At 36.2% G+C, this 17149-nt stretch overlaps 1 protein-coding gene across 19 annotated transcripts in view; it reads left to right on the top strand.

The window, feature by feature from the left end:
• The window catches only part of CDC42BPA (CDC42 binding protein kinase alpha), a 299393-nt gene that overhangs the window by 207597 nt on the left and 74647 nt on the right, over positions 1–17149 (top strand). For all 19 annotated transcript variants that reach the window (XM_070768074.1, XM_070768072.1, XM_070768070.1 and 16 more), the window contains 2 exons: positions 5753–6000; positions 11737–11842. In XM_070768074.1, coding sequence (XP_070624175.1) covers positions 5753–6000; positions 11737–11842 — 354 coding nt within the window. The remainder of the gene's footprint in view (positions 1–5752; positions 6001–11736; positions 11843–17149) is intronic.

Raw genomic sequence — 17149 nt, 5'->3', positions numbered from 1 at the left:
AGGCATTGTTTGCCGTCAAAAAGGCCTAGCATACTTAACGTGTACGTGTGTAACAATTTAGCATCAAAATGCGTGACGTAAAAACTGGCAGAAGTGCAGAACTTTAAAAAGAGATAAATTCACTGTCATACTTGGGAACTTCAGCACCCCTCTGTCAGAAATGGACAGATCCAGAAGGTATAAAATCAGTAAGTACATAGCTGAATTCAATATCATCATCAATCACATGGATATAAGGACATCTATAGATCAACAACAGCAGAATACACATTCTTCTCAAGCTTACATGGGATATCCACCAAGATGGACCACATTCTAAGCCATAAATTAAACCATAACAAATCCTTAACATATTTTAAAAGAATAGGAATCATACATTGTCTGCTCTCAGACCACAGTGGAATTAGACTAGATGTCAATAACAAAAAGATAGCTGGAAAATTCCAAAATACTTGGGAATAAGGCACCACCCTTATAAATAAAACGAGTCAAAGAAAATATCTCATGAGAAACTTAAAAATATTTTGAACTAAATGAAAATGAAAACACAACTTATCAAACTTTGTCAGATGTAGTAGAAGCATTACTTAGAGGGAAATTTGTAGCGTTGAATGCATATATTAGAAAAGAAGAAAGATGTAAGATTAATCATCTTAGCTTCTACCTTGCTGCTGCTAAGTCACTTCAGTTGTGTCCGACTCTCTATGACCCCGTAGACAGCAGCCCACCAGGCTCCCCCATCCCTGGGATTCTCCAGGCAAGAACACTGGAGTGGGTTGCCATTTCCTTCTCCAATGCATGAAAATGAAAAGTGAAAGTGAAGTCGCTCAGTCGTGTCCGACTCCCAGCGACCCCATGGACTGCAGCCCACCAGGCCCCTCTGTCCATGGGATTTTCCAGGCAAGAGCACTGGAGTGGGGTGCCATTGCCTTCTCCAAGTTTCTACCTTAGGATACTAGAAAAAGAAGAGCAAGTTAGATCTAAAGTAAACAGAAGGAAAATAATAAAATTTAGAATAAAAACCTATCAAATTAAAAATAGGAAAATATTGAAAGCTTATTAAATTCATGTTGACATCTGGCAAAAACCACCACAATATTGTAAAGAAATTACCCTCCAATTAAAATAAATTGATTAATTAAAAAAAAGTTCAAGTGGGCAATAAAAGCCTACATTTAAAGTAAAAAAAAAAAAAAACACACAAAATATCAATGAAATAAATAAGCCTATGGCCAGGCTAAATAAGGGGAAAAAAAGGGGAGGGGGTCCCTTTATCTATATTTGAGAGAAATCATATTAAGTTTTCTAACATGAAAGTATTCTTACATTCTGGGAATAAGTTGCTCATATAATAGTTGAATTTCAGTACAGCAGTAGGTTACAAATGTTAACATTTTATTAAAAAACAATAATCCTGTGTATGAGACAGCAAAAGAGACACTGATGTATAGATCAATCTTGTGGACTCTGTGGGAGAGGGAGAGGGTGGGGAGATTTGGGAGAATAGCATTGAAACATGTATAATATCATGGATGAAACGAGTCGCCAGTCCAGGTTCGATGCACGGTACTGGATGCTTGGGGCTGGTGCACTGGGACGACCCAGAGGGAGTGTAGGGGAGGGAGGAGGGAGGAGGGTTCAGGATGGGGAGCGCGGGTATACCTGTGGCGGATACATTTCGATATTTGGCAAAACTAATACAATATTGTAAAGTTTAAAAATAAAATAAAATTTTAAAAAGTAAATTAAAAAAAATTTTTTATGTTAAATTTGCATTGAGATGAGTCTGATTTTATTATTCTTATGGTTTCTGACCAGATTTTCTTCCAAATTTTAAAAAATAAATTAAAAAAAATTTTTTTTATGTTAAATTTGCATTGAGATGAGTCTGATTTTATTATTCTTATGGTTTCTGACCAGATTTTCTTCCAGAAGTTTGATACCTTATATAAATTTAATAATTCCACTGGAAACTTGAAAAGAAGGGGAATTACCTATCAGTATAACTTACATCATTTTGTATGCTTATAATTACCTTTAAAAATTTTTCTGTGGTAAATTTTTTGCAAAGAATGTTTAATCTATGTTTTGCCTGCTGTGCTTTCTGCTATATTTTTAAACTTTGGTTGTAAAATAAAGCACATAAAAAGATAAAAAGAAAAGAGAGAGAGGACACTAATATCAGAAATGAAAGGCAGGACATCACTGTGCAACCCATGTACATTAAAATGCTAATAAAGAAATACTATGGACAATTAATTATTTGCCTACAAATTTGATAACCTAGTGGAAATGGACCAACTCCTTGAAAGACACAAGCTGCCATAACTAGACTAAGAAGAAGTAAATAATATGAAAAGGCTCTGCCTGTTAAAGAAATTGAGTCAATAATTAATAACCTTTGAGAGCAGAAAGCATCAGGCCCAGATGTGTTTACTGGTGAATTATACCAGACATTTTAGGAAGAAATCACACCAAGTCTCTACAGTCACTTTCAGAAAATAGAACTAGAGGAAATACCTCCTAACTCATTCTGTGATACCAGAATTATGCTAATACTAAAACCAGACAAAGTACAAGAAAAGAAAGCCACACAGACTAACATGCGTCATAGGCATAGATGGAGAAATCCTCAACAAAATATTAGCAAATTGAATGCAACAATATATAAAAAGAATTATATACCACAACCAAATGGGATTTTATCTCATTTATGTATGCAAGGCTGGTTCAACCTTTAAAAGTCAATTAATGTAATGCATCATTGATTTGATAAAAAAAAATCACATGACTGTATCAGAAGCTGCAGGAAAAGCATATAACAAACTCCAGTACCCATTCATGATAAAAACTCAGTAAACTACGAATAGAGGGGGACTACTCAACTTGACAAAGAATATCTATCAAGAAACCTACAGATAACATGATACTTAATGTATGAAGCTTGAAAATTTTCACTAAGATCAAGACCAAAACAAAGATTTTTCCTCTCACAACTCCTTTTCAACATTATACTGTATGTCCTAGCTAGTGCAGTAAGACAAGAAAATAAAATGAAAAAGGTATCCAGATTGGGAAGGATGACATAAAACTGTCTTGGTTAGCAGATGATATGATTGTCTATGTAGAGAATCAAAGAAATTAACAAAATCTCCTGGAACTAATAAGGCATTTATAGCAAGGTTGCAGGTACAAGATTAATATGCAAAAGTTGGTCACTTCTTTATATACTAGCCATAAATAACGGAATTTGAAATTTAAAACTCAATTCTATTAATATTAGCACCCACAAAAATGAAATACTGAAATATAAGTATACCAAAATATGCTTAAGATCTGTATGGGGAAAACTATAAAGCTCTAATGAAATAAATCAAAGAAGAACTAAATAAATGAAGAGATATTCCATGTTCGTGGACAGGAAGACTCAGTATTATCAAGATGTCAGTTCTTCCTACTTTCAATTACAGATTTATTGCAATGTAAGTCAAAATTCCAGCAAGTTCTTTTGTGAACATCAAGCAATCAAGCCTGAAGCTTAAATGGAGAAGCAAAAGACCCCAAATAGCCAACACAATAGTAAAGGAAAAGAGCACAGTTGAAAGATTGACTTCAAGATTTATATCAAGCTGCAGTAATCAAGACAGTATGGTAGTGACAAGAAAATATATAGGTACAGCATCTGTGACAAGTTCAGTTCAGTTCAGTCTCTCAGTCGTGTCTGACTCTTTGCGACCCCATGAAGCACAGCACGCCAGGCCACCCTGTCCATCACCAACTACTGGAGTCTACCCAAACCCATGTCCATTGAGTCAGTGATGCCATCCAACCATCTCATCCTCTGTCGTCCCCTTCTCCTCCTGCCCTCAATCTTTCCCAGCATCAGAGTCTTTTCAAATGAGTCAGCTCTTTACATCAAGTGGCCAAAGTATTGGAGTTTCAGCTTCAACATCAGTCCTTCCAGTGAACACCCAGGACTGATCTCCTTTAGGATGGACTGGTTGGATCTCCTTGCAGTCTAAGGGACTCTCAAGAGTCTTCTCCAACACCACAGTTCAAAAGTATCAATTCTTCGGCGCTCAGCTTTCTTACAGTCCAACTCTCACATCCATACATGAACACAGGAAAAACCATAGCCTTGACTAGATGGACCTTTGTGGACAAAGTAAACAAAGGCAATACAGTGGAGTAAAGATGTTCTTTTTAACAAATGGCTTAGAACAACCAGATAGCGCATACCAAAAAAAAATAATAATAATAATCTATAAATAGAGCTTACACCCTTCACAAAAATTAACTTAAAATAGATCACAGACCCAGATGTGAAACATAAAATTATTAACACTCCTCAGTCAGTCAGTTCATTTCTTCAGTCATGTCCGACTGTTTGCAACCCTGTGGACTGCAGCATGTCAGGCCTCTCTGTCCATCACCAACTCCTGAAGCTTGCTCACACTCATGTCCTTTGAGTCGGTGATGCCATCCAACCATCTTATCCTTTGTCGTTCCCTTCTCCTCCTGCCTTCAATTTTGTCCAACATCAGGGTCTTTTCTAATGAGTCAGCTCTTTGCATCAGGTGGCCCAAGTATTGAAGCTTCAGCATCAGTCCTTCCAATGAATATTCAGGGTTGATTTCCTTTAGGATTGACTGGTTGGATCTCCTTGCAGTCCAGGGGACTCTCAAGAGTCTTCTCCCACACCACAGTTCAAAAGCTTCAGTCCTTCAGTGCTCAGTCTTCTTTATTGTCCCCCCACTTCCCATCAGCTTGCTGCAGCTTCTCCTTTGCCTTTGGACATGGGGTATCTTTTTTTGGTGGATCCAAAAAAAGCAGCTAATTGCGATTTTGGTGTTCTCTCAGGAAGATGAGTGCATGTCCTTCTACTCCGGGATATGTCCCTACCCTTAATACAGACTTCAAAAAAAGGATGCACTGCCCTCTAGATTTTGATTCCTGTTGTCACTAAGTATAATCTCAAAGGTTCTTTGGATTTTAAAAGTTTTATTGTGGATCATCTGGGAAAGTTGCATATAACAAAATAGAAAAGGTACAAAACTCAGGAAATCTTATAGTCATAACCTTTGTCTTACCTTAAGCACTACTTTGAAGAGCCGTTGGACTTTACATTTTCCTTTCTCTTTGATACCAAGAGTATATTTCAACCTAATTTCTACAAAAGATGGCTTTCAACCAAAATTTCTTCTTCTTACTACCCTACCTAAATGCAAAGAATTGTGTCATTTTTTTCCTGGAATGGCTACGGAGATGTTAGATTAGACCTTTGTCATTTCTCCTTGGACCATTGCAGAAGACTTCTCCCTTTTCTTTTTGTGCATTCTAGCTCTACCGCTTCTCCCCCAATTTAATCTGTTAAAGACACAAGTGTGTTTATAACATTTTATAAGTTCCACATCAGAAACAGGATGCAGTTAGATTTTCCCCTAACTCATACGCAGTGTTATATATAAATTCGAAATTTAAATGTAAAACAAATGATTATATAAGTACCATTAGATAAATATTTAATCCTGGTGTGAAGGAGACTAAAATACAACAATAAAGGAATACACACTTAGAAAAATATTAGTAACATATGGCAGACAAAAGGTTAACAGCCTTAATAAAGTATTAGTCTATATAATAATATGCAAAAGTAATATTCATTTCCATCAACAGTCCTTTGTATTATAGTTATTATTTGATATTTTATTATTCTTACAGATTAACTAATCTTGTATTATTACTTCTATAGCAAAAACAAATTAGTTACTCACCAGGCGTATACAGCATAGAACATCAACAAGAAATAACCAAACTAAAGACTGATTTGGAAAAGAAAAGTATCTTTTATGAAGAAGAATTGTCCAAGAGAGAAGGAATACATGCAAATGAAATTAAAAATCTGAAGAAAGAACTACATGATTCAGAAGGCCAACAACTTGCTCTCAACAAAGAAATTATGATTTTGAAAGACAAATTGGAAAAAAACAGGAGAGAGAGGTAAGAATCAAGTTATTTACTCCTCTAATAATTATTTGTTGAGTACCTGTTTGGTGTCAAGGATTGGAGAAACATATGCAATAAATACAGTCTAGTCCTCAAGAAGAGAAAAGTCAAGATTGGTAAATAGAAGATTATATTACAGCATCATAGGAAAGCAAATGGGAAGTGTAGGAACACTTGTAGAAGAGATGCAAAAGATGACTTTGCTGCTTGGGTTTTTTTGTTGTTGTTTATTTCTTTCTTTTTTTTCAAATGTTAACTTTGGTGTGTCTGGGTTTTTTGAACAAAAATTATTTCTGAGTTAAGACCAAGGATATAAGAAATATATAGCTGTGGAAGAGTGTCCAGGCAAAGTTTAGCAGACTTTGCCACGATCTATAGGAACAGGGTAGCAATGACATATTTAAAAAAAGAAAGATGTTCATTATGGTGGAGGCATAAAAATAAAGATGAGTGTTAAGAAATGAAACTGGAAAGGAAAATAGAGGTAAGATCATGAAGGAAAGTAAGGAATTTAGACTTTATCCTAAGACTAGTGAAGAAAAATATCAAGATTATATTTTTGAAAGATCACTCTTATTACTGTGTAGATTAAAAGGAGCAGACTGTAGACAGGAATCTACCCATGAGAGATGAGGTACCTGGACCTTATGTATGACAGTGAAGATGGAGAAAGGCATATGAACTCAGAAAGTCTACTGAGAAGACAGAACCTGGAGGACATAATGACCAGATATGAGAAATGAGAAGCAGAAGAAATTATCAGTGATACTCAAATTTCTAGGTTTTAGGGAACTAAATGTATGTTATTGTCATTCTCAACTTATATGGGCAGCTTGAGTTTAATTCAGTTTGGTCCATTCATTCAACAAATTTTTTTAGAACCTGCTATGTGAAAGCACTGTTGTAGGCCCTGGGGACATAGCAGTGAACAGACAAAAATTCTCTGTCCTTATGGAGCTTTCCTTTAATTATGGTGAAAGACTATAAATAAAATATAAACAAAATAAGTAAAATACAGAATATGTTAGATAATTATTAAGTCCAAGAACAAAAAGTAAGGCACAGGATGGGAACTGTGAAGCATTAGGGTGAGAATTAAATTGTACACACACATACACATGATAGCCAGGAAAAATTATACTGAGAAGGTGATTTCTCAGTAAGGACCAGAGAAAGTGGGTCCTTACATATGTATGAGAAGAACATTTTACATTAAGAAGTCTGTTGAGATAGTAAAAAGATAAGTGATTGCAGGGGTTGGAAGGAGGATGGGATGAATATGCAGGGTACAGAGGATTTCTCGGACAGTGAAACTACTCTATGTATGTCACTATACAACCTAATATAAATTGTAGAGTTTTAGTAATAATGATGTGTCTAATGTAGATTCATTAATAATAACAAACACACCACTCTTTCCTTTCAGTATTGCTATGAACTTAAAACCATTCAAAACATCAAAGTCTATTAAAATAATAATACTAAAAACGAGTCCAATGTAGATAAAACAGAGTTAAAGAGAAAGAATAGTGAGAGATATGTATGAGAGGTAATGGGTGCCAGATCATGTAAAGTTTTATGTCATTTTCAGTGACTTACAATTACTTACAGTAAAACCATGGCAGGCTTCCCTTGTGGCTCAGCTGGTAAAGAATCTGCCTGCAATGTGGGAGACCTGGGTTCAGTCCCTGGTTGGGAAGATCCTCTGGAGAAGGGAAAGGCTACTCACTCCAGTATCCTGGCCTGGAGAATTCCATGGACCGTATAGTCCATGGGGTCGCAAAGAGTCAGACACGACTAAGCGACTTATATTTTCCCTTTCAAAACCATGGCAGGGAAGCATTGCAGGATAGTGAGTGGAAAATGGACAAATACTGACTTGTGTTTTAAAAGGGTTACTCTGATGACTAGTTTAAGAAAAGTCTGAACTAGATAAGAGAAAAGGCAGGAAAACCATTTAGAAGGCTATTGCAGTAATCTAGGCAAAAGATGATGGTGGCTTGAGCCTAGGTTGGTGGCAGAAAAGGTAAAGATAATGATAGTTGCTGATACACTAGATATGGATAAGAAAGAAAGAGGAAAAATCAAGGGTGATACTACCGTTTTGGGCCTTAGCAATTAAGAGAATATAGTTACCATTTAGAGAGGAAGACTACAAAAGAAGTAAGTTTGGGATGAGAATATCAGAAGCTCAAATTATGTGTGAGATGCTTTTAGACATCCAGGTGGAAATGTCAAATAGGTCATCATGTAAACAAGTCTGGATTTCAGGGCTGGAGATAAAATCCTAGGGGGATCTATTACTCACATGATATCAAAAGGGGTGAGACTATATGAGATCACTTAGTGAATGAATATGGATGAAAAAGAAGTCCTAGGACCGTACCCTGGAACTCCAATCTTTAGAAGCTGAGAAATGAAGGAACAGCAAAGTGGATAAGAAAGAGCCAGGAAGAATGATAAGAAGAAGACCAGGCAAATTTGGTGCCCAGATTTGGTATTATGATGAATGTGTATCAAATCTGTCTACATGTCAAATTAGATGAGGTCTAAATCAAATAAGATGAGGACCATATAATTGATAGATGAGTTTAAAAATATGAAGGTCATTGGTGACTTTGATAAGAACAATTTCAGGGGCCAGAAAACCCATAATGGATCTGAAGACTTGAAGGAGAGTGTTTGGAGACAGGATATATATAACACTGTTATTATTGGAAGTCTTTCATTGCAAGAACAAGAAGGTGAAATAATAATTGGAGGAGAAATTTATCTCAAAAATAACACCATGCTTGTAATCTGATAGAAAGTACCCAGTAGATGATTCAGACAGATAGGGAAGAAGTGTACTTAAGCAGGCACATAAGCAAAGAGGTTGACCTTAGCTGTGTTTTTTCCTATAGTAAGAGAAGAGTAAGTCGAATATATGATTATAGGGAAAGGAAGGTGGTGTTGGTGGTAACTTGATTATCTGTTATTAGGGTTGGGCATGTTGAATTGGAGGTGCTTAGGAGACAATTTTGAGGAGATATCAAGTCGACAGTTTGAAACCCAGGAAAGCTTCCAACCTACATAGTGGTGGTTTAGTCGCTAAGTTGTGTCCAACTCTTGCAAATCCATGGACTGTAGCCTGCTAGGCTCCTTTGTCCATGGGATTCTCCAGGCAAGAATACTGGAGTGGGTTGCCATTTCCTTCTCCAATGTAGATTGGAGTAGTTTAATTAGTTCTAATTCATCTCCAATGTAGATTCAGATGTAAATTCAGCATAATAGATGATAATTGAAATCAGGTAATATAATAGATGCAATAGCTCAGGAAGAAGGTGTAAAGAAAAGTTGAGCACCTGAGACAGAATACCTAAGAGTATTGGCATTTATGTGGAGGAAGGAGGGGATGGTGGGGGCTCACAAAGACAGCTAGAAAGTCAAAATGTAGGCAGAAATCAGGAAAGTGGGCATCACTGAAGCCAGAGGAAGACTGCATTTCAAGAGAGGGAAATGGGGACAGTGTCAAAGGTAGCCAGTAGATTGGATATAATAACAGTTTGGAACAATAGGTTTGAGACAGCATTTTTTTTGAGGTGATGGCAGCAGAAGCCAGATTTTGGCATAGGGAAGAAAAATTAGGCAATGAATTAAGTGAATATGGCAGTCTCAAGATTTCAAGGTGGTTACCAGTGAACAGGAAGACCAGGAAAGTGGCTAACTTGGTAAAAAATCAGCCTGCAATGCAAGGGACTGCCTGCAAAGCAGGAGACCTAGGTTCACTCCCCAGGTTGGAAAGATCCCCTGGAGAAGGAAATGGCAACCCACTCTAGTATTCTTGCCTGGGAAATTCCATGGATGGAGGAGTCTGGTGGGTTACAGTCCATGCAGTTGCAAGAGTCAGACACAACTGAGTGACTAAACCACCGCCGTCATAGTAGACCCTCAGCACATTTTTAAAGGCTTCCCTGGTGGCTCAGACAGTAAAGAATCTGCCTGCAATGGTGGAAATGCGGGTTCGATCCCTGGATCAGGAAGATTCCCTGGAGAAAGGACTGGTAACCCACTCTAGTATTCTTGCTTGGAGAATTCCATGGACAGAGGAGCCTGGTTGGCTACAGTCCATGGGGTCTCAAAGAGTTGGATACGACTGAGTAACACTTTCACTTTCCTTTTTGTTTATTTTGTTTAAGTATGGCAGAGACTTATGTTTAATGCTAATAGGAAAAAACAAAAACGGTTTTATATAGAAAAAATTTTTTTGGCTGTGCTGGGTCTTCATTGCTGTGCACTTTTCTCTAGTTGCGGTGAGCAGAGGATACTCTCTAGTTGCGGTGTGAGGGCTTCTCCTTGCAATGGCTTCTCTTGTTGCCAAGGACAGACTCCAGGGCCTTTGGACTTCAGTAGTTGCAGCACGTGGGTCCAGTAGCTGTGGCTTCCAGGCTCCAGAGCACAGGCTCAGTAGTTGTGGTGCATGGACTCACTTCCTCTGAGGCATGTGGGATCTTCCTAGGCCAGAAATCAAACCCATGTCTCCTGCATTGGCAGGCATATTCTTTACCACTGAGCCTCCAGGGAAGCCCTTTATAGAAATTTTACTCAATTTACTTTCATCTACTTGTATTTCTGAAAGAATGCATCTTTTTAGTTTTTCATATTTTTTTAAGTTGTTGTTTTTGTTGCTTCTGAATCTAGAAAGATTCTAAACATAACTGAATTTCACGTTTTGATTGTAGATAATAAAGTGACACATTTGCTTGGACACAAAATGGTTATTTTCCTAGAAGTTAATCATATAATTATAATTTAATTTATATTCAATAATTTAGTGATAAAGGGATTTTTAAGATTACATTTTTAAATCAACCATTATTTGTGTTCTTTGTTGACTTGGAAGCAATTATAGAATTACCCAGAACTACTTCACTTTGAAATTTATTTGCTGCTAACCAACTTTCTCCATCAAACTGCAGTAGAGATAAGGCTCTTCTCTACACTTCAGTTCAGTATTCAAAAACTGATTCCCCTGTCTCCTTTGCTGCTGCTGCTGCTAAGTCACTTAAGTCGTGTCCGACTCTGTGTGACCCCATAGACGGAAGCCCACCAGGCTCCCCCGTCCAGGCAAGAACACTGGAGTGGGTTGCCATTCCCTTCTCCAATACATGAAAGTAAAAGGGAGGTTTTTAAAAAGTTTGTAGAATTGTGTTTACCTCTAAGGGTTAATCAGTTCTGTCCCCCAGAACTAAACAAGTTTTATAACATTAAATGTGTTATATGTATATATATGTAGACTGGTAGGTACGTAGGGAAGAAGCAAAGAAGGAATTAGGGAAGGATGGCCTGAGTGTATTGAGAGAACTGTTGGTAGTATAATTTGAGTTTTCTTGAATTTTCTGTGCAATCTAGACCTGAGTGTAGAATCATACTGTGGTCCCTGTATCCTCCTTTTCCCCTTGCTTCCTCATGATCTCATACTTCCTAGCATATACACAGCCAAATAAGGAGAGCATAATCAGGATGTCTTCCTCAGATTTTCAAATGAACAACAAAATAAATGTTATTAAGCAGAGAAATCTACTTATTAATTAAAAGGAAGTGATTGAGATTTCTTCATTTTAAGGGAAAGGATTGGGATTTGGAGCAATTGAGATATAGTGGTTTTTCAGAATAGAGCATATGATACAATACCATTATTTTACTTTTAATTCAACTCCTTTTTTTCTTGCATATTTTGAATTGTATTAGTCAAAGTGAAAGGGAAGAATTTGAAAATGAGTTCAAGCAACAGTATGAACGAGAAAAAGTGTTATTAACTGAAGAAAATAAAAAACTGACAAGTGAGCTTGATAAGGTGAGTGATTCAGTCTCATTTATGTTTATTTTTTTTTTATGTTTATTGACACATGCTAGATTGTTCAGTACTGCCATAGTAGTTGTAGATATAATTTTATATTTGATGTACATTTTTAATTTAATATTTCTTCTTATATCACAGATTGCTTCTGTGTACAGCCAATGTTTCATTTTACCAATCTTTACAAGAGTCTTCTGGAGAAAGGACTTGGCTCACCTTGTCTTGTTCTTTGTCGCAGTATTTTTTGAGCCCTTGTTCTTTATTTCACTTTCCATCCCTTTTTACTCTTTCTTTCAAACTCATCACTTATAATGTAATGGCTAGCTAAGTTAGGGCCTGCCTTTGGTAAGGACAGGAACAATTAAGCCAAACTAGAGTAATTGTGACAACTCTGATCTTATTCATGATGGAGAACTGAAATAGCTAGAAATAATACCATTGGTATGTAAGAAGCCAAAGAAACCAACTCTGTCTAAACCCTAGCACAAACAAAGGGCTGAACCATAGACTAAATCTAGATTACAACAACCAGATTTATGAACAAAATTTCAAATACTTAAAGGAATCTTTTTTCCAATTAGTATCTCAGTTTTCTTAAATTGCCATCATTCTGCATTTCTGTGTTATTTGTTAGCATATGTGAAAATCCTAATGTTAATCTGCAATTTTAATGGTTGTACTTACTTATAAATAAGGTTTGGATAATTGTCCTTTATAATGAGTTCTAATATTTTCCAAAGTATTATGTTTAATTAGTCATTTCAACAACAGATTGAAAGACAATGGCTAAATAATCACAAAAAAAAGAGACTCTTCATTCTATCTTAATTTCCAACATATTCCATGTTTATTTTCATTTCTCTCACTATATTTCCCATGATTATTCAACTTTTTAAGCATTTAAAAATGACTTTGCTTGTTTGGTTACAAACCATTTGAGAAAGAACTCTGTTAGTTTATTTTATGCTTGCAAAGCTGATGAATACAAACACTGGAAAATGACCAAATACTAAGTAGTATGAATTATTTTAGACTGTGAATACTTTGTGAACATTATTGTATAGCTGTTGGTTATTTCCACTAAAATAAAACTAATAAGGCTTCCCTGGTGGTTCAGTGGATAAGAATCCACCTGCCAACACAGGGGCACAGGTTCGACCCCTGGTCCAGGAAGATTCCACATGCTGTGAAGCAGCTAAGTGTGTGCACCACAGCTAATGAGCCCACACTCTAGAGTCCGTGAGTCACAACTGCTGAAGCCTGTGTGCTCTAGGGCCGCCCAGTCACAGTTACTGAAGCCCGTGCACCTAGAAGCCAAGCTCCACAACTAGAGAAGTCACTGCAGTGTGAAGCCTGCGTACCACACGAAGAGAACCCCCGTTCCCTGCAACTAGAGAAAGCCTGCACGCAGCAACAAAGACACGGTGCAACCAAAATAAAATAAATGTATCTTTAAAAACTAGGATGCTTTAAATTTTATCCAAATAAGTCACATAATTGTTATTGAATGGACTTGTATCATGACTGCAAAATTGAGCAATCATTTCTGTCTACAAGACAGAATTTTAAGATTCTGTTAAGAGTTATCTTGAGGTAAGAAATATAATTAAAGCCTAGAAGGCCACTTCATATAGAATTTCTAAGCAAATGACCTAGTAAAAGATGGTATTATAGTTGAATAAAAATTGAATTGTGATATAATCAGATTGAATATAGATCAAATTTTATATTCACCCCTTGGCTTTATTTCATGATTAACCATAATGTTCTGGTGAGCTTACCTGAAACACATCTTTAGAAATAATTTTTAAACAATACTCTTTTGATTTTGATGAGATCTGAAAGATAAAAACCTATCTCCTAATTTTATAAAAAATAGAGCATTTCGATATTTGGCAAAACTAATACAGTACTGTAAAGTTTAAAAATAAAATAAAATTTAAAAAAAGAAAAAAAAACAGAGCATTACCTTGTCTTGCTAAATTGAAAGATATGAAAGAGAATGTGAGTAGAACTTTGACAGCAAGTCATAATGGTTGGAGAGTATTCAATGACAAATGATAACAAGGAAATATGTATTCCTTGAGAGTTAGGGGAGGATCTGGGTCTTCTTCTGTTTGAACCTCTTCTGTATTTTTGCTCCTCATATTTAGCTTTACTTGTCTTTCTCCTTCTTACTCAGCCCGCTGCGTATTTTCACTCTTTCTTTCCATTTATGTATTTTTGTTTGTTTGATTACATGGAACATTTTCCCCAAGAGAAATAACCAAAGAACACCTTTGCCATTGCTACGCCAGCTGTCCCAGCTGGAAGAGAACCGAATTCCTTCTCAACACAACTTCAGATATAGACACCAAAAAGCAATTCGTGTGTTAATTTTGAAACTTAGATAACTAATAGGTTCTTACAGTCAGGTTTTTTAACTTCAAAAGTAAAAATTAAAAATTAAATAGAAAAAACCTTATTGATATTTTCAGAAGTCTGCATTCAAAGTTTCTATTAAAGGTAACTTATTGCAAATAAAATCGCCATCTGTGCCAAGGAGTGGAAGTAAATGGTTTCCGGTGAGAAAAGATTATCATTTGTATCTTGTTTTTAAATAATTATTTTGTGTAAAATCAAACTTGTACAAAGTGTGGAAAATATTCAACACAGAAGTTACCTATGATTTCATCAACCTGAAACAGCTGTTTTACTTTTATATGTTCCTTTCCAGGTTCTCTTGGTTGGTACACATATTATTACATAATTTCAGTCATATATACATTTTATTTTCTAATCTGCCTTTTCACTTAAAACATGAGCACTCTTCCATATCCTATGTAGTCTTATAATTATCATAAACCAAATATGTCAGTTCACAAATAGTAAAATCTTATTCTCAGATATGCAAAATGAGCTAATACTTAGGTAAAGTTTACTTTTTACCCTCCTAATTTACTTTATATAAATCATTTAATCCTCACAAATCTTTCAGGTATACCCTATTTTTCTTAGCATTTTACAGATACTGAGGCAAAAGGGAGGTGAAGCTACTCTCCTAATCTCACAACTAGCGGATGGCAGAATGGGATTAGAACACAGGTAGTCTGGCTCCAGAGCCCATGCTTTTGTTTAGTGAGAATGAAAAAATTAGCTTTTTCTGACAAATACTAAACAAATCTATTTAAGACTGCTTGTAACTATTGTAACATGACAGTGCAAAAATCTGTATTTCCTCCTCTTCTTGCAAATCTCCAGCTGAAACCCCAACCACAAATTATTTGGATGGGCTGTCAAAAGCAGTGGTGATCAAAAAATGATGTGTTGTGGGAATTAGTGATAACACTGCATCTGGAAAAAACATTCTCAAAAACAGCCTGTATACCTCTGGCTGTGTTAACATCAAGAGATTGATGCATCCTGTCCAAAAAAAAAAAAGTTTCATAGTGGACACAGTTATTGAAAATAGTAATTTCAGAGTTCCCAGAGTTAACTAAAGGAAGACAAATGCAAAACATTGCTGAGTTAAATTAAAGGATGTCTAAACAAATGGAGAGAGATACTGTTAGGATATTGTTAGAACTGCAGTTCTCTAATCTGTAGATTCAAGGAAATCCCTATAAAGATTATATAGGCTTTTTTGTTAGAAGTGACAAGCTTATTCTTAAATGTATATGGGTATACAAAAGATCTAAAGTAGCAAAAATATTTCAGGGAGTGGGTATAAAAGTTGAAGAGTTTACACTACCAAAGTTTGAAACTTACTGTAAATCTACAGTAATCAAAAGATTACTAAAGGAAATCAACCCTGAATATTCCTTGGAAGGACTGATGTTGAAACTGAAGCTCCAGTACTTTGGCCACCTGATGCAAAGAGCCAACCAATTGGAAAAGACCCTGATGCTATGAAAGATTGAGGGCAGGAGGAGAAGGGGATGACAAAGAATGAGATGGTTGGATGGCATCACCGACTCATTGGACATGAGTTTGAGCAAGCTCTGGTGATGGTGAAGGACAGGGAAGCCTGGTGTGTTGCAGTCCATGGGGTCACAAAGAGTCAGACACGACTGAGCAACTGAACAACAACCTTGCTATAACAAAACAGAGTAGAGTCCAAAAATAAGATGTCATATTAGAGTTGATTGATTTTCAGCACAAGTGCCAAGGCAATTAAATGGGAAAAAAATAAATGTGAGACATGATACTATACTAGAAGAGAACATAGGAAAAATATTCTATGATGTAAATCATAGCAGTAGTTTCTTAGGTCTGTCTCCCAAAGCAATAGAAATAAAAGCAAAAATAAGCAAATGGTACCTAATTAAACTTAAAAGCTTTTGCACAGCAAAGAAAATCATAAATAAAATGAAACAAAAAAAAAAAAAAAAAAAACTTGTGGACTGGGAAAGAAATATTTGCAAATGATGCAACCAGCAAGGGCTTAATTTCCAAAATATACAAACAGCTCATATAACTCAATAACAAAAACAAACCCAATCAAAAAATGGTCAGAAGACCTAAATAGACATTTGTCCAAAGAAAATATACAGATGGCTAACAAACACATGAAAAGATGCCCAACACTGCTAATTATTAGAGAAATGCAAGTGAAAACTATAATGAGATGCCACCTTATACCAGTCAGAATGACCATCATCAAAAAGTCTACAAAGAATAAATGCTGGAGAGGATATGGTGAAAAGGGACCTTCCTACAGTGTTAGTGGGAATGTAGATAGTGGCAGGCACTATGGGAAACAGGATGGAGGCTTCTTAAAAAACTAAAAATAGAGTTCAATCCAGCAATCCCACTCCTGAACATAAATCTGGAGAAACTCAAATTTGAAAAGGTAATGCACCTCTGTTCATAGCAGTGCTGTTCACAGTAGCTAAGATATGGAAGCAACCTAAATGTCCACCAACAAATGAATAGTTAAAGATGTGGTATATATTGATATATATGAAATTGAATACTTTGTTGTTCTTTAGCCACTAAGTCCTGTTCAGCTGTTTGCAACCCCATGGACTGCAGCATGCCAGGCTCCTCTATTCTCTGCTATCTCACAGAGTTTGCTCACATTTAAATCCATTGAATTGGTGATGCTATTTAACCATCTCATCCTCTGCCACCCGCTTCCCCTCTTCCCCTCAATCTTTCCCAGCATCAGGGTCTTTTTCAGTGAGTTGGCTCTTTGCATCATGTGGTCGAAGTATTGGAGCTTCAGTTTCAACATCAGTCCTTACAATGAATATTCAGGGTTGATTTCCTTTAGGATTAACTGGTTTGATCTCCTTGCAGTCCAAGGGACTCTTGAGAGTCTTC

The sequence above is a fragment of the Bos indicus genome, chromosome 16 (assembly GCF_029378745.1).
Source record: "Bos indicus isolate NIAB-ARS_2022 breed Sahiwal x Tharparkar chromosome 16, NIAB-ARS_B.indTharparkar_mat_pri_1.0, whole genome shotgun sequence".
Taxonomy (NCBI): domain Eukaryota; kingdom Metazoa; phylum Chordata; class Mammalia; order Artiodactyla; family Bovidae; genus Bos; species Bos indicus.
The sequence above is the reverse complement of the archived record's forward strand: the minus strand, read 5'-3'. Positions and strand labels throughout refer to the sequence as shown.